This window comes from Ranitomeya variabilis, chromosome 4, assembly GCF_051348905.1.
Source record: "Ranitomeya variabilis isolate aRanVar5 chromosome 4, aRanVar5.hap1, whole genome shotgun sequence".
NCBI lineage: Eukaryota > Metazoa > Chordata > Amphibia > Anura > Dendrobatidae > Ranitomeya > Ranitomeya variabilis.
In genome coordinates, this window is record NC_135235.1 from 640,837,362 (window position 1) to 640,860,890 (window position 23,529).

Here is a 23,529-nt window from a genome sequence, read left to right on the forward strand (position 1 = left end):
TTTTATCGCTACGCCGTGTAGCAATCAGGTTAATCCTTTCTTTTATTGATAGATTGGGCGATTCTGAACGCGGTGATACCAAATATGTGTTGTTGTTTTTTATTGTTTTATTTTGGGTGATTTAAATGTTTACTTTTTTTAAATTTTTTTTTATATTTATAAAAACTTTTTTTTTACTTTTGCCATGCTTCAATAGTCTCCATAGAGACTAGAAGCTGGCACAACTCGATCGCTTCAGCTACATAGAGGCGATGTTCAGATTGCCTTTATGTAGCTTAATTGCGGAGCTCTTATGAGCGCCGACCATTGGGTGGCGCTCACAGCAATCCGGCACTGACAATAATAGAGGTCAAGGAGACCTCTGGTTGTCATGCCGACAAACTTTTGACCCCCGATCACGTGACGGGGTCACCGATGCAAGTATTTCTGGCCCGATGGCCGTAAGCACGATTTAAATGCCGCTGTCACAGTTTGACAGCGGCATTTAATTAGTTAATAGCTGTGGGTGGAATGCGATTAATTAATTGTCATTAATTGCCATAGGATTAGTGATGAGCGAATATACTCGTTACTCGAGATTTCTCGAGCATGCTCGGGGGGTCCTCCGAGTATTTTTTTAGTGCTCGGAGTTTTAGTTTTTCTTGCCGCAGCTGAATGACATCTGATAGCCAGCATAAGTACATGTGGGGATTCCCTTGCAACCAGGCAACCCCCACATGTACGTATGCTGGCTAACAGATGTAAATCATTCAGCTGCGGCAAGAAAAACTAAAACTCCGAGCACTAAAAAATACTCGGAGGGCCCCCGAGCGTGCTCGAGAAATCTTGAGTAACGAGTATATTCGCTCATCACTACATAGGAGTGAAAAGGGGTGAACAGGTACAACCCACAATTTTTGTATTTCAATTCAGTTATTGAATGAGAGGTCAGAGAAGAGGTTCTGCATAGGAAGATGGCCCAATAATATTTATTTTAGTATATCTTGGACTACAAGCACCCCTGGTATTGGCTACATATCTTGATCGCGCTGTATAACATTTCCCACATACTCAACATGAAAATGGCTTCTTCCCTGTGTGAGTTTTTTGATGTGTAACAAGAAATGATTTATCTGTAAAACATTTCCCACAGTTTGAGCAAGAATATGGCTTTTCACCTGTGTGTCTTTTCTGATGTTTAAGAAAACCTGATCTATCTGTAAAACACTTTCCACATTCTAAACATGAAAAAGGCTTCTCCCCTGTATGACTTCTCTCATGTACAAGAAGTGATTTTTCTGTAAAACATTATCCACATTAGGTACATGAAAATGGTTTCTTGTGGTGAGTTTTTTGATGTGCAACAAGACTTGATTTCATTGTATAACATTTCCCACATTCTCTACATGGAAATGGCTTTTCACCTGTGTGCGTTCTATGGTGTTTAACAAGACATGATTTCTCTGTAAAACATTTCCCACAGTTTGAACATGAATATGGCTTCTCCCCTGTGTGAACTTTTTGATGTTTAACAAGATTTGATTTCTTTTTAAACATTTTCTCACATTCAGAACATGAAAATGGTTTTTCCCCTGTGTGTATTCTCTGATGTGAGATAAGATGGAATTTCAGTGTAAAACACTTTCCACATTCTGAACATGAAAAAGGTTTCTCCCCTGTGTGAGTTCTCTCATGTATAACAAGATATGATTTCCTTGCAAAACATTTCACACACTCTGAACATGAATAAGGTTTCTCCCCTGTGTGTATTCTCTGATGCGTAACAAGATGTGATTTTTGTGTAAAACATTTTCCACATTCTGAACATGAAAAAGGCTTCTCCCCTGTGTGACATCTCTCATGCGCAACAAGAAGTGATTTTTGTGTAAAACATTTCCCACACTCGGAACATGAATATGGCTTCTTTTTTGTCTGAGCTCTTTGATGTTCACCATCAATTCTGTTATTTTTGTTTTTCATAATAGTCTGTGATGAATCAGAAGATAGGAGCTTTTCAAAAGGATCAGATGGTAGATCTTTACTGTGAAGGGCTGAGGATAAATCTGAGATATTGTCATGTTCTTCACATTTATCCAGTGTGAAAGTATGATCTTGTGCTATCAAATCTAAAAATGTAAAATGTGCCTCCGATCTGCTGGCACAGTCATCTGCCAAGAATAAAATGAAAATTATAGCATAATATTGAACATAGATTAATAATTATAATATTTATACTTTCTATAACATTTCAATACAAATTGTACTAAAATTCAAAGAATACTTGAAGGCGCTGGTGGCAATAATCGATATCTAAGCAGGGACTCAGATTATTATGTTAGACTATTAGGTTTCTGTTCTTTTAATCTTTCAGTTCTCCACTTTATAGGTCCGTGTTTTAGTGTACCTGTAACCAAACATTAGTCAAATATAAAATATATATTTATATTTAGCTAAATATTCAGTAACTAATAGAGGTCAGCCTCCCCCAAAAAATCCTCAAAATTATCCCCCCTCATTTACTTTCCATATAACAAATGTGGAACCATCAAACAACAAGGGAGAAAATGTTTATGTAACAATATACAACACTGATAACAACATCAAAGTGCAATTGAATGAAACACACAAGCGACAAGTGCTAAATACTAATAACTACAGAAAACTAGTCTGAGTACAGAGCCACAAAGGCGGTATACACAGTATGTGCATATACTGTATAAATACAGCTCTGGCAAAAATTAAGAGACAACCACATCAAAACCCTGTCATGGGAAGCCCAATCTCCAGACCTGAACCCCATTGAAAACCTCTGGAATGTAATCAAGAGGATGATGAATAGTCACAAGCTATCAAACAAAAAATAACTGCTTACATTTGTGCGCCAGAAGCAGTGTGAAAGACTACTGACAAGCATGCCAAGACGCATGAAAGCTGTGATTAAAAATCATGGTTATTCCACAAAATATTGATTTCTGAACTCTTCCTGACTTAAAACATTAGGATTGTTGTTTCTAAAGGATTATGAACTTGTTTTCTTTGCATTATTTGAGGTCTGAAAGCACTGGGGTTTTTTTTTGTTTTTTTTTTTGTTTTTTTTAATTTTGACCATTTTTCTTTGTCAGAAAAAAACAAAACAAAATTTATTGTTTGGAAATTCGGAGACATGTTGTCAGAAGTTAATAGACTAAAAGAACAATTTACATTTTACTCAAAAATATACCTATAAAGAGAAAAATCAGACAAACTGAACATGTTGTTTGTTGGTTCTATATTTGTTATATGTGAAGTGAATGTGGTGGGATAGTTCTGAGTATTTTTTTGACAGTTGACCTCTACTAGTCTTCACTGAATATTTTACTAAGTATAAATAAATATTTTATATTTCCCAAAAGTTTGGTGACAGGTCTGGAGATTGGGCTGCCCATGACAGGGTTTTGATGTGGCGTTCTCTTAATTTTTGCCAGAGCTGTATGTAGAGCTGGTAGTGGAGGTAAAATGATTTTTTTTTTATTAATACTACTTGAAAATTGTGTCAAAGAATCTTGTCCTCCTGACCAAAAGAAAAAATAGATATTGTCAATACAACGCTTCTCGAGGACCAGACCTCCACCAAGATACCAATGTGGCACTAGAGTCTCCTTCTCCCATCTGTCAACATAGCGCAACTTGGTGCAAATCTGGCCCCCATTGCAGTGCCCCATGTCTGCAGATGTATTTGATCTTAGTATTTAAAATAATTATGGTCTAAAATAAACATAGCTTTTTTACAACAAAAAAAATCAATCTGTTCCAATCGTATTTTTTAGATCATCCTATCCCAATTTTTTTAAAAAATTCAACTGCCTCACATTCATTTTGGTTATTTATGACCATGTACAGTACAGACCAAAAGTTTGGACACACCTTCTCATTTAAAGATTTTTCTGTATTTTCATGACAATGAAAACTGTACATTCACACTGAAGGCATAAAAACTATGAATTAACACATGTGGAATTTCTATACTTAATAAAAAAGTGTGAAACAACTGAAATTATGTCTTATATTCTAGGTTCTTCAAAGTAGCCACCTTTTGCTTTGATGACTGCTGTGCACAGTCTTGGCATTTTCTTGATGAGCTTCAAGAGGTAGTCACAGGAAATGGTTTTTAATTCACAGGTGTGCCCTGTCAGGTTTAATAAGTGGGATTTCTTGCCTTATAAATGGGGTTGGGGCCATCAGTTGTGTTGTGCAGAAGTCTGGTAGATATACAGCTGATAGTCCTACTGAATAGACTGTTAGTATTCGAATTCTGGCAAGAAAAAAGCATCTAAGTAAAGAAAAACGAGTGTCCATCATTACTTTAAGAAATGAAGGTCAGTTTGGGCAAGCTTTGAAAGTGTTCCCAAGTGCAGTGGCAAAAACCATCAAGCGCTATAAAGAAACTGGCTCACATGAGGACCACCCCAGGAAAGGAAGACCAAGAGGTACCTCTGCTTCTGAGGATAACTTTATCTGAGTCAACAGCCTCGGAAATTGCAGGTTAACAGCAGCTCAGATTAGAGACCAAGTCAATGCCACACAGAGTTCTAGCAGCAGGCACATCTCTACAACAACTGTTAAGAGGAGACTTTGTGCAGCAGGCCTTCATGGTAAAATAGCTGCTAGGAAACCACTGCTAAGGACAGGCAACAAGCAGAAGAGACGTGTTTGGGCTAAAGAACACAAGGAATGGACATTAGACCAGTAGAAATCTGTGCTTTGGTCTGATGAGTCCAAATTTGAGATCTTTGGTTCCAACCACCGTGTCTTTGTGCGACGCAGAAAAGGTGAACGGATGCACTCTACATGCCTGGTTCCCACAGTGAAGCATAGAGGAGGAGGTGTGATGGTGTGGGGGTGCTTTGCTGGTGACACTGTTGGGGATTTATTCAAAATTGAAGGCATACTGAACCAGCATGGCTACCACAGCATCTTGCAGCGGCATGGTATTCCATCCGATTTGCGTTTAGTTGGTCCTTCATTTATTTTTCAACAGGACAATGACCCCAAACACACCTCCAAGATGTGTAAGGGCTATTTGACCAAGAAGAGTGATGGGGTGCTACGCCAGATGACCTGGCCTCCAGTCACCAGACCTGAACCCAATCGAGATGGTTTGGGGTGAGCTGGACCGCAGAGTGAAGGCAAAAGGGCCAACAAGTGCTAAGCATCTCTGGGAACTCCTTCAAGATTGTTGAAAGACCATTCCCGGTGACTACCTCTTGAAGCTCATCAAGAGAATGCCAAGAGTGTGCAAAGCAGTCATCAAAGCAAAAGGTGGCTACTTTGAAGAACCTAGAATATAAGACATAATTTCAGTTGTTTCACACTTTTTTGTTAAGTATATAATTCCACATGTGTTAATTCATAGTTTTGATGCCTTCAGTTTGAATGTACAATTTTCATAGTCATGAAAATGCAGAAAAATCTTTAAATGAGAAGGTGTGTCCAAACTTTTGGTCTGTACTGTATATGGATGAGATGTCAAGTGTCCCCATAATACAGTGAGGTTCCCACATTTGATATGTTTCAGAATTTCTAATATATATGTTTTGGGTCTTTAATATAAGCTTGTCAAATTTGGACATATTTGAGTAGAATATGATCCAAATATTTTGATAACTTTGAGGTCAAACAGTTAATTACCACTATTATGAGTTTGCCTGTTAGATCGTGGTCATCCTTATGGATATTTAGCATTCCTAAAAAATGTTTGTATGTTTTATTATCATTTAATAATCAAATCAATTCAGCATGATATGTTTGCTGATCCAAAATAATCATATCACAATATTTCCATTTTGTTGAAGTTTTATTATGTTAAGCCAATCTATTTTCTTAAGGTTATTGTGATATTTTTTCATTTTAATCTTACAAATATCTTTAATTACCAAATTTTGAAAACGATTAAAACCGTCAGAATATTCATTTACTGGGTTGAATGTGGATTTACATTTCAAGTTTGTATGTATGTACTTTGTGGTATGTTCATTGTTTCCATGAATAGTCTCTGTTTTGTTGTTATTTGAAATGTTTTTTTTTTCTTTACCTAAAGTTTTTTTTAACCCCTTAACGACCGCTGATACACCTTTTAACGGCGGCAATTAATAAGTAGGTTTGACACAGCGCCGCTGTTTAATGGCGCTGAGGAATAAGGGTATAGCACCCTAGTTAGGGTTGGGCTAAAGTTAGGGCTGGGCTAACAGTAGAGCTGGGGTTAGAGTTAGGGTTGAGCTAAAGTTAGGGTTGTGGTTATAGTTGGGATTACGGTTAGGGTTGGGATTAGGGTTAAAGGTGTGTTAGAGTTAGTTTTGTGGTTAGTGCAGGGATTAGGGTTAGGGGTGTGTTGGGGTTAGGATTGAAGTTAGAATTGAGGGGTTCTACTGTTTAGGTAAATCATGGGGTCTCCAAAGCAACATGGCGCCACCATTGATTCCAGACAATTTTGCGTTCAAAAGTCAAACTGTGTTTCCTCCCTTCTGAGCCCTGCCATGCACCCAAGCAATGGATTTCCCCCAGATATGGGGTATCGGTGTACTCAGGAGAAATTGCACAACAAATTTTGTGATACATTTTCTCCTGATACCCTTGTGAAAATAAAATAAATGATTCAAAGTAAATTTTTGGTGAAAAAAGTAAAATGTTAATTTTTTTCCTTCCACATATTTTTAGTTCTCGTGAAGCACCAGAAGGGTTAATAAACTTCTTGAATGTGGTTTTAACGGGTGCCGTTTTTAGAGTGGTGTTACTTTTGGGTATTTTCTGTTATATTGACCCCCCCAAAACTCACTTCAAATGTGAGGTGGTCCCTAAAAAATGGTTTTGTATACTTTGCTGGAAAAATGAGAAATCGCTGGTCACCTTTTAACCCTTATAATGTCCTAACAAAAAAAAATTGTGTTTTCAAAATTGTGCTGATGTAAAGTAGACATGTGGGAATTGTTATCTATTAACTATTTTGTGTGACATCACTGTCTGATTTAAGAATATAAAAGTTTAAAAATTGCAAAATTTTTGCCAAATTTCAGATTTTTTTTACGTTGAAGCGTTCCAGAGCTATAACCTCATAAAGTGACAGTGGTCAGAATTGTAAATATTGGCTTGGTCGTCTCGTATCAAATTGGCTGTGTCACTATGGGGTTAAGGCTAAATTCTGCATGAATTTTTTATACCTATGAATGCATCAAACTTATTGAAGTGGCATGTATGGGGCAAATTTTAAACCCTTCTATAACAGGTTTCATTGGGCATTGGTTGGATTGTGTTTGCTTAAATTAAATATTTTTTAACTGTATCCTTGGGGCGGGATGAAGTTTTTAATCTATTTTTGGTAGATTCCCCCCCCCCTACACATTCTCTTCTTGTCTTCTTTGGTTTGTCTTTAAGATTTTTTTTAATTTCCAGCAATTTATTATGATTATTGGGATATTTATCTTAATTTGCTGTTTTTTTGGAAGATGTTCTAATTGGCACATTGGATCTAAGTGATTTTTCTTATCGTCAGGTTTCTAAGACATCTAGATTTTCATCTTCCAATATTTGAAATCGATTGTGTGTAGTAATGGGATCTGGTTGAATAGGTGTGAGTGGTGAAGTGGAGATTGCTCAATGAAAAATCATCCCGTACACCATCGCTACTGACCACGAGCAAGATAAGGAGACTCTGCAAGCTATCGGTGCAGGAGGAAAGCCATCTAATAAGGAAGGCTTTCACTACCTGAGAAATAAAAAACACAAAAGTGGGGAAAATTAATAACATAATTGTCATTTTGTTTTATCAAACCATGACAGAGGGTGATTATAATGTGATGTTAGCAAAAAGAGAAGTGGCTTAAAAAAAATAAAAATAATAATAATTTAAGAAATAAATGTTTGTTTAATTCCTACGTATAAAGTTTCTTTTTTGCATTTTCAATTTATGATTTTGCATTTTCCTTCTTGTCCTTCTTCCAAGAGCCATAGCTTAGTTTTATTTTTCCATGTGATGGCTTGATTTCTTTTTGCTGGATCAATTCTCATTTTGAATCTTTATTTTGTCATACAACAAACTGTAGAACAGCAAAGATAATTTGGCCATTGCTGTTTGGGTTTTGCGTTAATTGTGCTGTAATTATTACCTCTAACATGATTCTCCAGGTCAGAACAATTACAGAGATGCAAAACTTGTAATTTTGCAAAAAAACAAGTAAGTTGGTATAAGATGCTGTTTATTGAGACTCCTAACTTTCCTTTTCGTCAGTGGAGCTGTGTGACGGATTGTTTTTTGCTTACTGAGCTGATATTTTTATTGAAACAATTTTACTGTCTTTACTTTATTTTTTCAAGAGTGGCAGCAATATTCTTTGGTGCCTCAGGGGACCTAAACCTGCAATCACATGAGCTCTTCTTCTGTATACTGCAAATGGAGCCCTGCATTTTTGTGTAGAAAAGACACCACATAATATAGTCATTTTAAAAGTTTGCAATCACATTTTTTTGCCAGTCTGATTAGATATTAATATTCTGTGTTACAGATCCTAAAAAGATCAATATATATCTCTAACATCCAGTGACTGAGAAGAATCTGTGACTTCTCGGCATTTAGTGGCCACTACTCACCTGTGCGGTTATCTGTAGGAATCTCCTCCTTACACCTCTCATCGCCCCTCACATATGTCTCTGTAGTATTAATATGGGGCAGATCTTCACCCTGAAAGAAGTTGTGAGAGTCACAGATAGATGGATGGAAAAGGTGCGTGAAATGATTTAGAAGAACAGAAAAGATGAAATAGCTGCAGGTCTCCTGCATAAATCCAACCTGTCGGCTCCTAATTGTAACCAGAGGTCTCCATAACCATAAAAAATAATTGTGAGACGTTTCCAGACATCTAATGTCTATGATCAGCTTTACCCTGTCATCTCTACCAAGTATAAAACATACACTGAATGGCCACATTATTAGAGACACCCGTCTAGTAGCCCGTTGGACCTCCTCTGGTCTTCAGAGCCTCAGCAAATTATTATTTTGTCATTTCCAGTATTGTTAATCCTTCTACATGAATATTGTCCCTTGAGAGCAGGATAGGTTTTCACAGTTGCCACAATATAGATGAATTGCTCTGAACAAGTCATTCTTACATGTAAAGCAGATGTACTATAGGATTAAGAGCTAAACACTATAAGAGCCGGGTAAGCAAGAAAAAAAAATGTACCGTCATGTTTCTGGAAACAATCCATGACAATACGACCATTGTGGCATCAAGCATTGTCCTGCCGTAAGTGTCCTTCTGCCAGAAAAGGAAGAACTTAGTTGACCACTAACCACAAAGCCTAGTTAAGCTCCTGAGCTGAAGAGCTTCAGACACTATAGTTGTAGATCCAGCATTTTATTCAGCTGCAGGACATGACTGTGCACCGCCTGTTCTTAGAACGACTCTTGATAAACGCCTCTGACTTCTTTAATTAATGAGTTCCTTGTATTCATAGGATGTTTTTGCTGGAGGTTTTTCCTCAATCACAACATTCTCAGTATAATCTCACCACCATTGTATGTAATAAATGGTCAAAGTCAATCACATCACTTTATGTTCCCATTATAATGTAGATTCACATTGCAAATATCCACAGAAATGTGATCACTGGATTTCCTGCCGTACTCTGGAGTCACTGGTCAAATTTCTATTCACGAAAGTTTATATTAGAAAAGCTTTGATGTCTCTAATAAATCGACCATTCAGTGTATAATACTGGTGGATAAAACAAGACTGAACACAAGACCTTCACAGACATCTACATATCACTGGGAAGCTTGGAGTAACAACCACGGTTGTAACGGTTTCGACCAGGCCCGTGCAGGTGAAAGCCCACTGACGCCAACACAATCTTCAACGTGATGTGCCTCCGTGGACGAACCTGAATACAAGACATTCACAGCCTTCAACATATCACTGGGAAGCATGGTGGCAACTAGGCCTGTGCAGGTGGGGGCCCAGCCGATACAGCACAATATTCAACTGTATGTGAAGCTGAAGGCACACATTCAGCTGAAGTGTATTGCGGAGAAGAGACCAGTAAAGTCAGTACGCGGCAATGTACACTGCCGGCCAATCAGAGGCCAGCTGACATCTGCTTGCACATGACTGGTGAAGCATTGCAGTCTCATCATGCGGTCTCGTCGCTGAAAGGCTGAAGTCAGCTGCCAGCTTCTGAAGAGATCGCCACCCGGCAGGTGAGTGTAGGGAAGAATGCGGGATATGTACACCAGGATGGGGGCCAGAATGAGAGATATATACAGGGTGATTAATAATCTTTATTTTTAATAATCTTTATTTTTATATAGCGCTAACAGATTCCGCTGCGCTTTACAGTTTGCACACATTATCATTGCTGCCCCCGATGGGGCTCACAATCTAAATTCCCTATCAGTATGTTTTTGGAATGTGGGAGGAAAACGGAGAACCTGGAGGAAACCCACGCAAACACAGGGAGAACTGTTGTGAATTCTGCTCTTGGGCTCCCTCCGGTGGTTGTTAGTGGTAGTGCAGTTGTCTTGGGGTTGTAATCCAGGGCAGGTGTTTCTGCTGATTGCAGCTCTACTAGGTATTTAGGTGTGCAGGATCCATTACTCCTGGCCAGTTGTCCATTGTTCTTGGAGGGACTGCATCTCTCTCTGGTTCCTCATGCTCTGCTGCCAATTCAGCTAAGATAAGTGTTTTTTTGTCTCTGTGCACACATGCAGTGTGCTTTGCAATTCAGTGTTTATGTTAAGGAGTCTTTGGAGAAGGGACATATTCGGCCATCTTCTTCACCGTTGGGAGCGGGATTTTTTTTTTGTTGCTAAGAAGGATGGCTCCTTGAGACCCTGTATTGATTATCGCCTCTTGAATAAGATCACAGTCAAGTTTCAATACCCTTTACCTTTGCTTTCGGATTTGTTTGCCAGGATTAAGGGGGCTAGTTGGTTTACGAAGATTGACCTTCGGGGGGCATATAATCTTGTTCGTATTAAGCAGGGTGATGAATGGAAAACTGCGTTTAATACGCCCGAAGGCCATTTTGAATACCTTGTGATGCCATTCGGACTCTCTAATGCTCCATCTGTTTTTCAGTCCTTCATGCATGATATCTTCCGGAATTATCTTGATAAATTCATGATTGTATATTTGGATGATATCTTGATTTTTTCCGATGATTGGGAGTCTCATGTGAAACAGGTCAGGATGGTATTTCAGATCCTTCGTGATAATGCTTTGTTTGTGAAGGGGTCTAAGTGTCTCTTTGGAGTGCAGAAGGTTTCTTTTTTGGGCTTCATTTTTCCTCCCTCATCTATAGAGATGGATCCGGTTAAGGTTCAGGCCGTTCATGATTGGATTCAGCCCACATCCGTGAAGAGCCTTCAGAAATTTTTGGGCTTTGCTAATTTTTATCGCCGTTTCATTGCTAACTTCTCCAGTGTGGTTAAACCCCAGACCGATTTGACGAAGAAAGGCGCTGATGTAACGAATTGGTCCTCTGTGGCTGTCTCTGCCTTTCAGGAGCTTAAACGCCGATTTACTTCTGCCCCGGTGTTGCATCAGCCGGATGTTTCTCTTCCGTTTCAGGTTGAGGTTGACGCTTCTGAGATTGGGGCAGGGGCCGTTTTGTCTCAGAGGAATTCTGTTGGTTCCTTGATGAAACCGTGTGCCTTCTTTTCCCGTAAGTTTTCGCCTGCTGAACGCAATTATGATGTCGGCAATCGGGAGTTGTTGGCTATGAAGTGCGCGTTTGAGGAATGGCGACATTGGCTTGAGGGAGCCAAGCACCGTATTGTGGTCTTGACCGATCATAAAAATCTGATTTACCTCGAGTCTGCCAAACGGCTGAATCCTAGACAGGCTCGATGGTCCTTGTTTTTCTCCCGTTTTGATTTTGTGGTCTCGTATCTTCCGGGTTCTAAGAATGTTAAGGCTGATGCCCTCTCTAAGAGGTTTTTGCCTGATTCTCCTGAGGTACTGGAACCGGTTGGCATTCTGAAGGAAGGGGTGGTCCTTTCGGCCATTTCCCCTGATTTGCGACGGGTTCTGCAGGAATTTCAGGCTGACAAACCTGACCGCTGTCCAGTGGGCAAACTGTTTGTTCCTGACAGATGGACTAGTAGAGTGATTTCTGAGGTTCATTGTTCTGTGTTGGCAGGCCATCCTGGTATTTTTGGTACCAGAGATTTGGTTGGTAGGTCCTTTTGGTGGCCTTCTTTGTCGCGTGATGTGCGTTCTTTTGTGCAGTCCTGTGGGACTTGTCCGCGGGCCAAGCCTTGTTGTTCCCGTGCTAGCGGGTTGCTTTTGCCTTTGCCGGTCCCTGAGAGGCCCTGGACGCATATTTCTATGGATTTTATTTCAGATCTTCCGGTTTCCCAGAGGATGTCGGTTATCTGGGTGGTTTGTGACCGGTTCTCTAAGATGGTTCATTTGGTGCCTTTGCCTAAATTGCCTTCCTCTTCTGATTTGGTTCCGTTGTTTTTTCAGCATGTGGTTCGTTTGCATGGTATTCCGGAGAATATTGTGTCCGACAGAGGTTCCCAGTTTGTTTCTAGGTTTTGGCGGGCCTTTTGTGCTAGGCTGGGCATTGATTTGTCTTTTTCTTCTGCATTTCATCCGCAGACAAATGGCCAGACCGAGCGAACTAATCAGACTTTGAAAACTTATTTGAGATGCTTTGTGTCTGCTGATCAGGATGATTTGGTGGCTTTCTTGCCATTGGCCGAGTTCGCCCTTAATAATCGGGCTAGTTCGGCTACCTTGGTTTCGCCCTTCTTTTGTAATTTTGGTTTTCATCCTCGTTTTTCTTCGGGGCAGGTTGAGCCTTCTGATTGTCCTGGTGTGGATTCTGTGGTTGACAGGTTGCAGCAGATTTGGGCTCATGTGGTGGACAATTTGGTGTTGTCTCAGGAGGAGGCTCAGCGTTTTGCTAACCGTCGTCGGTGTGTTGGTTCCCGGCTTCGGGTTGGGGATTTGGTCTGGTTGTCTTCCCGTCAGGTTCCTATGAAGGTTTCTTCCTCTAAGTTTAAGCCTCGGTTTATTGGTCCTTATAGGATTTCTGAGATTATCAATCCGGTGTCTTTTCGTTTGGCCCTTCCGGCCTCTTTTGCCATCCATAATGTTTTCCATAGATCTTTATTGCGGAAATATGTGGTGCCCGTTGTTCCCTCTGTTGATCCTCCTGCTCCTGTGTTGGTTGATGGGGAGTTGGAGTATGTGGTTGAGAAGATTTTGGATTCTCGCCTTTCGAGGCGGAGGCTTCAGTACCTTGTCAAATGGAAGGGTTATGGCCAGGAGGATAATTCTTGGGTTTTGCCTCTGATGTCCATGCTGCTGATTTGGTCCGTGCCTTTCATCTGGCTCGTCCTGATCAGCCTGGGGGCTCTGGTGAGGGTTCGGTGACCCCTCTTCAAAGGGAGGTACTGTTGTGAATTCTGCTCTTGGGCTCCCTCCGGTGGTTGTTAGTGGTAGTGCAGTTGTCTTGGGGTTGTAATCCAGGGCAGGTGTTTCTGCTGATTGCATCTCTACTAGGTATTTAGGTGTGCAGGATCCTTTACTCCTGGCCAGTTGTCCATTGTTCTTGGAGGGATTGCATCTCTTTCTGGTTCCTCATGCTCTGCTGCCAATTAAGTTAAGATAAGTGTCTGTTTTTTTGTCTCTGTGCACACATGCAGTGTGCTTTGCAATTCAGTGCAATTCATTGTGTTTTTGTCCAGCTTAGACTTTGTTTGGATTTTTCAGTCATGCTGGATTCTCAGGAGTTGCAGATATACTTGCTATGTCTTTAGTTAGATGTAGTATATTTGTATTTTCTGCTGTGGATATTTTTAGGATTTTAATACTGACCGCTTAGAATTCTGTCCTATCCTTTTCTATTTAGCTAGAAGTGCCTCTTTTGCTAAATTCTGTTTTTCTGCCTGCGTGTGTCTTTCCTCTTATACTCACAGTCAATATTTGTGGGGGGCTGCCTATCCTTTGGGGTTCTGCTCTGAGGCAATATAGAATTCCCATTTCCACCTATAGGGGTATTTAGTCCTCCGGCTGTGTCGAGGTGTCTAGGACATCTTAGGTACACCCCACGGCTACTTCTAGTTGCGGTGTCAGTTTAGGGTTTGCGGTCAGTACAGGTACCACCTACTCCTGAGAAAGTCTCTCATGCGGCTCCAAGGTCACCGGATCATAACAGAGAACATACAAACTCCTTGCAGATGTTGTCCTTGGTGGGATTTGAACCCAGGACCCCAGCGCTGCAAGGCTGCAGTGCTATCCACTGAGCCATTCATCTGGTTTTGCATTCATATTACTGCAAAGATAAAAATGTCACCAGTTTGTAATAATATCTTATCGAAAGGTCACATCTCAGAGTTTGCGACTTGCTTGTGACTCACCAGGTGGCAGGGTAGCATCAGATCCCAATATGGCGACTATGCAAGAGAAAAGCCCCCCTGGTCTCCTGATCTGACAGTGTGTGACTTCTTCCTTTGGGGGTATGTCAAAGACATTGTTTGTGTGCTGCCTTTATCAGCAACACTGGATGAGTTCCGAGATCACATTACCGCCGCTCTAATGGCTATCGACGGGGACATGGTGCAGTGTGTTTGGGTAGAACTGGATTAATGCATTGATGTGTGTCATGTGGCAAAATGAGGACACATACAACATTTATAAACATATGCCAAATTTGGGGAGTCGGGCGATTCTGTGGCGGTCCTGGTTCGACGCTGCCGGGCGATGATCACACTTCCTTCCCAGGCTGGTGCAGCAAGTTCAGCGTGGTGCTCCGTGGTGCAGGGAGGCTCCACCGGCATTTTGTGAAAGTCCGGAGCCCCCGCACATCGATTTCTGCGATGCGGTGGCCTCCAGAGAAATCGCCGCCGGGGGCGGTGCATGCACAGATTGAGATCTTGGAAACGAGATCTCATCTCCTGAGATCTAGGGACGAGATCTCAGTGCCAAGATCTCAATCTGAGCATGTGCAGCCCCCTGCGGCCATTTTCCCGGAGGCCACCGCATCACATCATTGGATGTGAGGGGCCTTCAGGCTTTCACAAAATGCCGGCGGAGCCCCCCGCACCAGAGCATCATCATCTGACCTTCCCAAACCTGCCCACACCACCCTCACCTGCCCACACCAGCAGCCGCAACTGCCCACACCAGCTGCATCTGCCTGGGATGGGAGTCATATCGCTGGACCACCGAACACCTCCTGTGACCACGCTCCACCAGCGCTGCCGATTCCCCCCAGTAAGCTGAATTTGGACTGTAAGACAATTTGACCCATTGTAACCCATTTGACAAATTCATTTTTTTTCCCCATTTTCCTTCTGAAAATTTGGAATGCGTCTTATGGCCCAATGCGTCTTATAGTCCGGAAAATACGGTACCTCTTTGAAACATGATGAATCTTTTATAATCAACCTGTATAGATACCAGGATGACATATATACCAGGATGGGAAGGGGGTAGTGGGGGGCATTCTTGTCTAAATCTTGCACCAGGGCCTATTAGACTCTAGTTATGCCTCTGCTGGGAAGATTTCATGACACCTTCTCTCTATCTACCTGATAATCCTGAGGAACATCGGGATCTTCTTGTTTACAGTCCTGTCGAAGAAGAGGACGGGGACATCTCTCTAGTGTTGTCCTCTCACTGGATAGAACTGGAGGAAACACATACAGGGACTGAATTAATTCTTTACATACAGATAATTATAGGCCGTGTGTATTTAGTCCTGTCTATTACCTGGTGATGTGAGGGGCTGAGGAACCTCCATCATGACGTCCTTGTACAGATCTCTGTGTCCTTCTAAATACTCCCACTCCTCCATGGAGAAATAGACGGTGACATCCTGACACCTTATAGGAACCTGACACATACAATGATACTGTCATCCCCCGATCCCTCCATAGCGTTACTGTATAATGTCCCAGCATTCCCAGCAGTGTCACCTCTCCAGTCAGCAGCTCAATGATCTTGTAGGTGAGTTCTAGGATCTTCTGGTCATTGATGTCCTCATGTATCAGGGGGTGAGGTGGAGACCCCGTGATTGGGCTCAGGGGTCTTCCCCATCCCTCAGACACAGGAGCCTGACAGCGCTCACTAGAGGTCTTCTTCACTACTGTGTAATCCTGGTTATGGAGACACACATTAATAAACCTCACTACAGACATTCCCAGAGTCCTCACCTCTCCAGTTCTGTCCATCTTTTATTCCCATAGATAAGAATGGTGTAATGTGACGTCATCAGAATCTCTCACCTCTCCAGTAAGCCGGAAGAGGATCTCTAGGGTGAGGTGTAATATCCTCTCCGCCATCTTGTCCCTGTCCCTATCCATCCTTGTAGGGTCACTCAGGAGAATTCTCTTATATAGAAGATCTGCACTGAGAGGATCCGATATTGTAGGGACCTGAATGGGGAGAAGATGACGATGTAACATCATAAAGATCCCATGTAAGAAACCTCCGGAGCTGTTACCGGCGTCACATGATCACTACATCCAGTCATGGCCCCGTCCTGCCCCCGGTATAACACACAGTCCCATTATAGTCACATACAGAGATTTATCACAGGCTCAGCACTGAGGGGGTTAATGTCTCCTGCGCCCAGTAATGGGGAATCTCCAGCACCTACCTCCACCTGCAGAGCCGCACACCACATATATGGCTGTTCTGTGCGCACAGGACCTGGGATGAGGTCACAGGAGGGGAGGAGTCAGGGGTCACATGATCAGGGGACTCAGTGTATGCAGGACTCTGCTGTGCTGGTTACAAAAAAAGCAGTAAAGCTGCACCCTATAATTATATAGTCTCTATGGACATCAGGGCGCACGTCCTCACCAGGAGGTCCATCCCAGATAGAACATCCAAATCCAAACTGAAGAAAAGGACAGCGCCACACCAGATAGTGAAAAACAGCTCACATATTTATTCTGCCTCCTGCGGCAACGTTTCGGTCCGAAGACCTTTGTCAAGCCTTGACAAAGGTCTTCGGACCGAAAAGTTGCCGCAGGAGGCAGAATAAATATGTGAGCTGTTTTTCACTATCTGGTGTGGCGCTGTCCTTTTCTTCAGTTTGGATTTGGATGTGCTGTGCTGGTTGTCATGGTGCTGGATGAGGGGAAGTTTCTGTGTGGGGTCAGGAGGGGTTTACAGGGTGGATGTAGCAGAGCTGTATGTGTTTGATGTGTTCGGAGCAGAGCCCTGTGTACGAGGTGTACGGAGCAGAGCCGTGTGTGTACGAGGTGTACGGAGCGGAGCCGTGTGTGTACGAGGTGTACGGAGCAGAGCCGTGTGTGTGTACGAGGTGTACGGAGCAGAGGTGTGTGTGTACGGGGTGTACGGAGCAGAGCCGTGTGTGTACGGGGTGTACGGAGCAGAGCCGTGTGTGTACGAGGTGTACGGAGCAGAGCCGTGTGTGTACGAGGTGTACGGAGCAGAGCCGTGTGTGTACGAGGTGTACGGAGCGGAGCCGTGTGTGTACGAGGTGTACGGAGCAGAGGTGTGTGTGTACAAGGTGTACGGAGCAGAGCCGTGTGTGTACGGGGTGTACGGAGCAGAGCCGTGTGTGTACGAGGTGTACGGAGCAGAGCCATGTGTGTATGAGGTGTACGGAGCAGAGCCGTGTGTGTATGAGGTGTACGGAGCAGAGCCGTGTGTACGAGGTGTACGGAGCAGAGCCGTGTGTGTACGAGGTCTACGGAGCAGAGCCGTGTGTGTACGAGGTGTACGGAGCAGAGCTGTGTGTGTACGAGGTGTATGGAGCCGTGTGTGTACGAGGTGTACGGAGCAGAGTTGTGTATGTACGAGGTGTACGGAGTGGAGCCGCGTGTGTATGAGGTGTACGGAGCGGAGTAGTGTGTGTACGACTTGTGGGGTCAGGAGAAGTTTACAGATTGTATGTTATTAGTTAGAACACAGAAGTTGGATAAAAAAATAACAGTGGGGAAAAAAAGTATTTAGTCAGCGACGAATTGTGCAAGTTCTCCCACTTAAAAAGATGAGAGAGGCCTGTAATTGACATCATAGGTAGACCACAACTATGAGAGGCAAAATGAGAAAACAAATCCAGAAAATCCACAATAAGCGAAGAGTGGTGAGTGCCGTCCATTATTTTCTTCGGTTATTGTGGATTTCCAGCATGTTTTTTTCATATGGACTGAGCACCTACAGTGGTGTTTTTAGAGGCTATGATTTAGTGTGGTTAACCTCATTTCATTACTTTGAGGCAAAGGCGTCGCAGTGGTGCCAAACACTTTTCTGCTGTTGGCTTAAATCAGAAAATCACCTTGTCTGATTTGGCAAGATTTATTTTGCAAATCGTGGTGGAAAATAAGTATTTGGTCACCTAAAAACATGCAAGATTTCTGGCTCTCACAGATCTGCAACTTCTTCTTTAAGAGGCTCCTCTGTCCTCCACTCATCATTACCTGTAGTAATGGCACCTGTTTGAACTTGTTATCAGTGTAAAAGACACCTGTCCACAACCTCAAACAGTCACATGCCAAACTCCACTATGGTAAAGACCAAAGAGCTGTCGAAGGACCCCAGAAACAAATTTGTAGCCCTGCACCAGCCTGGGAACACTTTATCTGCAATAAGAAACCAGCTTGGTGTGATGAAATCAACTGTGGAAGCAACAATAAGAAAATGGAAGACATACAAGACCACTGATAGTCTCCCTCGATCTGGGGCTCCACGCAAGATCTGATGGGTTCTCACACGGCCCTCCAGCTGTTATCTATCCTTAAGCCTATTTGGCTTTTTTAATTGTACTTCTTGTGTTGCTTGTTTAATCTTACTTGAATAATTTAAATATAGATAATTTTTGTTTATTAATGGCGATCTTGCCTTTTGCACACTACTTTTTCTCTTTGCTTATACTTATAGTGTGTGGCTAATGATCCCATTTACTTTTATTTACAGCAGTGCCCTCTGTTTGCATTTAGTTTTAGATCCAGCTTTGTATTCAGCTACAGGACATGACTGTGCACCGCCTGTTCTTAGAACGACTCCTGACAAACACCTCTGACTTTTTTAACTAGCGATGAGCGAGCATACTCTGTAATGCATATTACTCACCCAAGCATCGCTGTACTCGCGGTACTCAGCGAGCGCCGAGCATTTCCGCAATTATTTAGGGGGAGCTCAGGTCCCCGCCCTGCATGTTTTGCGCTCTTTAGAGTGCCAATCAACATGCATGGTTTTCAGGTTCCGTCTGAAGGATTCGAATGTGGTTGATAGTCGGACGTGTTGGGGCAGAGGATGGGGGATATTCGGGGGAAGTCTTGGAGGCAGTTGGGTAAGGAGCGAATAAGTGTGGAGGAGAGAAGGAGGTCTTGGGAGGACCAGAGATTACATGAGGGAAGATATCTGGAGGTTAGTTCAGAGACGTATGGAGGAGACAGGTTATAGATGGCCTTGTAGGTCAGTATTAGTAATTTGAACTGGTCTTGGGAGGACCGGAGATTATGTGAGGGATGATATTGAGAGATTAGTTCGGAAATATACAGAGGAGAAAGGTTATGGATGGCTTTGATCAATGTTAGTAGTTTAAACTGGATATGCTGGGAAACTGGGAGCCAGTGAAGGGATTTGCTAAGAGGGGAAGCATGAGTGTAGAGAGTAGAGAGAGATTAATTAGTCGGGCAGCAGAGTTAAGGATGGACTGGAGAGGTGCAAGGGTGTTAGCAGGGAGGCCACAGAAAAAGATGTTGCAGTAGTCGAGGCGGGAAATTATGAAGGCATACACAAGCATTTTATTAGATTGAGGGTTGAGGAAAGGACGGATTTTGGAGATATTTTTGAGCTGGAGGCGACAGGAAGTGGAAAGAGCTTGGATTTGAAGGACAGGGCAGAATCAAGGGTTACTCCAAGGCAGTGGACATCCGGTACGAGGGAAAGCGTGATGTCGTTAATTGTGATGGATAGGTCAGGTAATGAAAATCTTTAAGATGGAAGAAACATGATGAGTTCAGATTTGTCCACATTGAGTTTCAGGAAGCGAGAGGAGAAGAAGGAGGATATGGCTGATAGACACTCCGGGATTCTGGACAGCAGAGAGGTGACATCTGGGCAGGAGAGGTAGATCTGAGTGTCATCAGAATAAATGTGATACTGGAATCCATGGGAATTTATGAGTTGTCCCAGGCCAAGTGTATAGATTAAGAAGAGTAAGGGTCCTAGAACAGAGCCTTGGGGGACTCCAACAAGAGAGAGGGTGGGATGAGGAGGTAGTGTGGGAGTGGGAGATGCTGAATGTGACGTTGGAAAGGTATGAAGAGATCCAGGATAGGGCGAGGTCTTTGATGCCAAAGCAGGAGAAAATCTGTAGTAGGAAGCAGTGGTCAACTGTGTATAAAGCAGAGAACAGGTACAGGAGGAGGAGTATTGAGTATTGTCCATTAGCTTTGGCTGTAAGTAGGTTGTCAATAATTTTGCTCAGTGCTGTCTCAGTTGAGTGGTGGCGCAGAAACCAGATTGTAGATTGTCAAAGAGTAAATTAGATGAAAGGTAGGAGGAAAAGTTCAGAGTGGACGTGCTGCTCCAGGAGTTTGGAAGCGAATGGGAGCAGCGATATTGGACGATAGCTGAACATAGCAGTTGGATCGAGGGTTGGCTTTTTAAGGATAGGCATGATTGTGGCATGTTTGAAAGCAGAAGGAAAGGTACCAGAAGTTAGTGATAGGTTGAAGAGGTGGGTTAGGGATGGGATAAGAGTGACGGTGAGGTTGGGGAGGAGGTGGGATGGGATGAGGTCGAGCACACAGGTGGTGAGGTGCGATTTGGAGAGGCGACAATTAAGCTCCTCTTCAGTGATGTTGGATAGAGATGTTATGGGGTTTGGGCATTGGTCTGGTATGCAAAGGGGTTGTGGTGGTTGATCAATGAGGACTTGCCTTGTTTGGTTGATCTTATTTTTAAAGTGTGTGGCAAAGTCCTCAAGGTTGGAGAGGGGAGTGGTGGGCGGAGGAGGGAGTTAAACGTTTTGAATAACTGTTTGGGGTTGTAGGATAGGGAAGATACAAGGGTTGTGAAGTAGGCCTGTTTAGCAGAGGTAAGGGCAGATTTTAAAGCTAGTGTTGCCTGTTTGAATGCAGTGAAGTCTTCTTGTGAATTTGTTTTCTTCCAACGCCGCTCTGCAACCCTGGACACTTGCCGTAGCTTTTTAGTGGCGATATTGTGCCAGGGTTGTCTGTTGATATGTCACACTCTGCCATGATTGAGAGAGGTGACCGCGTCAATAGCTGACGCGAGAGTGGCATTATAGAAAGCAGTGGCACTGTCTGTGTCATGGAGTGAGGATATGGATGCCAGTGGTAGAATAGAGTCAGAGAGCTTGTGGGTGTCTAGGTCTACAAGGTGTCTGCGGGGGTTCAAAAGTTGCTGGACATGGGTGACAGGTGAGGAGGACAGGGATGAGAAAATGAGTAGATGGTGGTCAGATAGCAGGAGACGGGAAGTGGTGAAGTTAGATAGAGAGCAGAGATGGGTGAAGACCAGGTCTAATGTATGTCCATCTGTGTGGGTGGCTGAGGAGGACCACTGAGCAAGTCCAAAAGATGAAGTAAGGGACAGGAGTTTGGAGGCTGTTGACTGAAGGCTATCAGTGGGGATATTGAAGTCACCCATTATGATAGTGGGAATGTCAGTGGAAAGAAAGTGAAGAAGCCAGGTCAATAAAGGCAGTGGCTGGGCCCGGGGGTAGGTATATGACGGCCAGTTGGAGGGAGAGTAGATGCAGATGGAGTAGACTTTAAAAGAGGGGAGGATGAGGGAGGGTAGAGGTGGGATTGGGTTTAAGGCGCAGTTAGAAGAAAGGAGAAAACCCACTCCTCCACCATGTCTGTTGCCAGGGCAAGCTGTGTGGACAGCGTAGCAGGGGAGGCAGTGTCAGAGGGTGTAAGCCATGTTTCTGTGAGGCCAAGGAAGGGAAGTTTGCGAGAGAGAAAAAGGTCATGAGTCACATGAAGCTTATTGCAGATTGAGCGGGCATTCCAGAGCTCCAGAGAGAGAGAGCAGGGGGTGGGCGTCAAGGGCACGGGTTTTGTGTTGGAAGGATTGCGGTAGTTCATATTAGATAAGAAGTGGTAGGAGGTGGTAGTAATTGAAGGTATGAGCTGTGGGGCTCCAAGATTGGGAGATATGTCGCCAGCAGTGAGGAGAAGCAGAGAAAGACAGAGCAGGTGGGAGAAGGAGAGTGGGCGGCTTGTTTTATTAGGACAGATTTGAGGTTGAAGAGCAGGTCAGCAGTGGAGGTCAGGTGGGGAGGAAAGAGGGAAGGGAAGGTGATTATTTGGTTAGAGGGTGCTGGGGTTTGGGGATAGCGAAGGAGAGTGAGGATTAGTGCAGCAAACACTGTAAGGGCATATGTAAACATGGTGAAGGAGTAAGATGGGACAATAGAAAAGCTAGATCCAAGTAATGGGAAGTGCTTTCTGGGCAGACATACCTAAATGAGACTGATACATAGAACATAGAGTGAGGTCCTGACTCATGCCTTGACTAACTGCCATTGAAATAACTGCAGCTTCACGATATTTTAGCTGCACTGATACTTGAAATAACTGCAGCTTCACGATACTTTAGCTACAGTGATACTTTTGCTGCAGGGAGATGCGTGCACCCCTTAGAATGTTATTAAATTTATAGGACTGAGTAGAGGATCAGGTGAGAGGGATTGTGGGAGCTGATTTGGGATCTAGAATGACCCCCACCATGGATATACAGCAGTAAGTATTGAATACAATGCAACAAATGAATTTAGCAAACATTCAGCAGGCACTGTTATATACCATTAAAGGAAATGGTGCAGGATGATAAGCAGCAGATGACAGCAAGCAGAGATTTTATCTGTGCGAAGAGAGGAGATGGATGTTAATTCCCAGCCGTTGAAATAACTGCAGCTTCACAATACTTTAGCTGCAATGATACTTTTGCTGCAGGGAGACACGTGCAAGACCCCACACGGGTCAAGACCCCCTATATCAGACCTGGCGCCGCCCTGCTTGGCACAGTCACCTCCGTAACAGTGTGGTATCTCCTTCAGACGCCTTATCTATCTGTGGGCTACAAATTGTGGCATTTGAGACCTCCATTCAACTGTTTTGGCTGTCTGTTACCCTAGTTCTGTACACTATTTTGCGTTAAAGAAACAAAAAATACAGCTCACATATTAAACAGTGTGGTATCTCCATCAGAGTCCTCATCTATCTGTGGCCTACAAATTGTGGCATTTCAGGCCTCCATTCAACTGTTTTTGCTGTCTGTTACCTTAGTTCTACACACTATTTTGGGTTAAAAAAAAAAAAATACAGGCCACATATTGAACAGTGTGGTATCTCCGTCAGATGCCTCATCTATCTATGGCTTACAAATTGTGGCATTTTAGGCCTGCATTCAACTCTTTTTGCTGTGTCTTACCCTAGTTATTGACAACAGTTTGCTAAAAAAAAAAAAAAAATACATTGTTTCCTACAGTCCAGATATTTTAAACTGTGGTTTTCCCGCACATAGATCACATAAGTTTGCTCCAAATTCA

General features: G+C 43.0%; 1 protein-coding gene across 1 annotated transcript in view; it reads right to left on the reverse strand.

Moving 5' to 3' along the window:
- LOC143767369 (oocyte zinc finger protein XlCOF7.1-like) overlaps nucleotides 1-16,672 on the reverse strand; it is a 73,648-nt gene extending 56,976 nt beyond the window's left edge. The window contains exons 1-7 of the mRNA XM_077255656.1: nucleotides 16,624-16,672; nucleotides 16,250-16,399; nucleotides 15,941-16,120; nucleotides 15,735-15,858; nucleotides 15,554-15,651; nucleotides 8,599-8,689; nucleotides 806-2,147 (exon numbers count right to left, since the gene is read on the reverse strand). Of these exons, the coding sequence (XP_077111771.1) occupies nucleotides 1,297-2,147; nucleotides 8,599-8,689; nucleotides 15,554-15,651; nucleotides 15,735-15,858; nucleotides 15,941-16,120; nucleotides 16,250-16,399; nucleotides 16,624-16,650 (1,521 nt within the window). The 5' untranslated portion in view covers nucleotides 16,651-16,672 and the 3' untranslated portion in view covers nucleotides 806-1,296. Of the gene's footprint in view, nucleotides 2,148-8,598; nucleotides 8,690-15,553; nucleotides 15,652-15,734; nucleotides 15,859-15,940; nucleotides 16,121-16,249; nucleotides 16,400-16,623 lie in introns of the transcript that reaches the window.
- Between the last annotated feature and the right edge of the window lie 6,857 nt (nucleotides 16,673-23,529).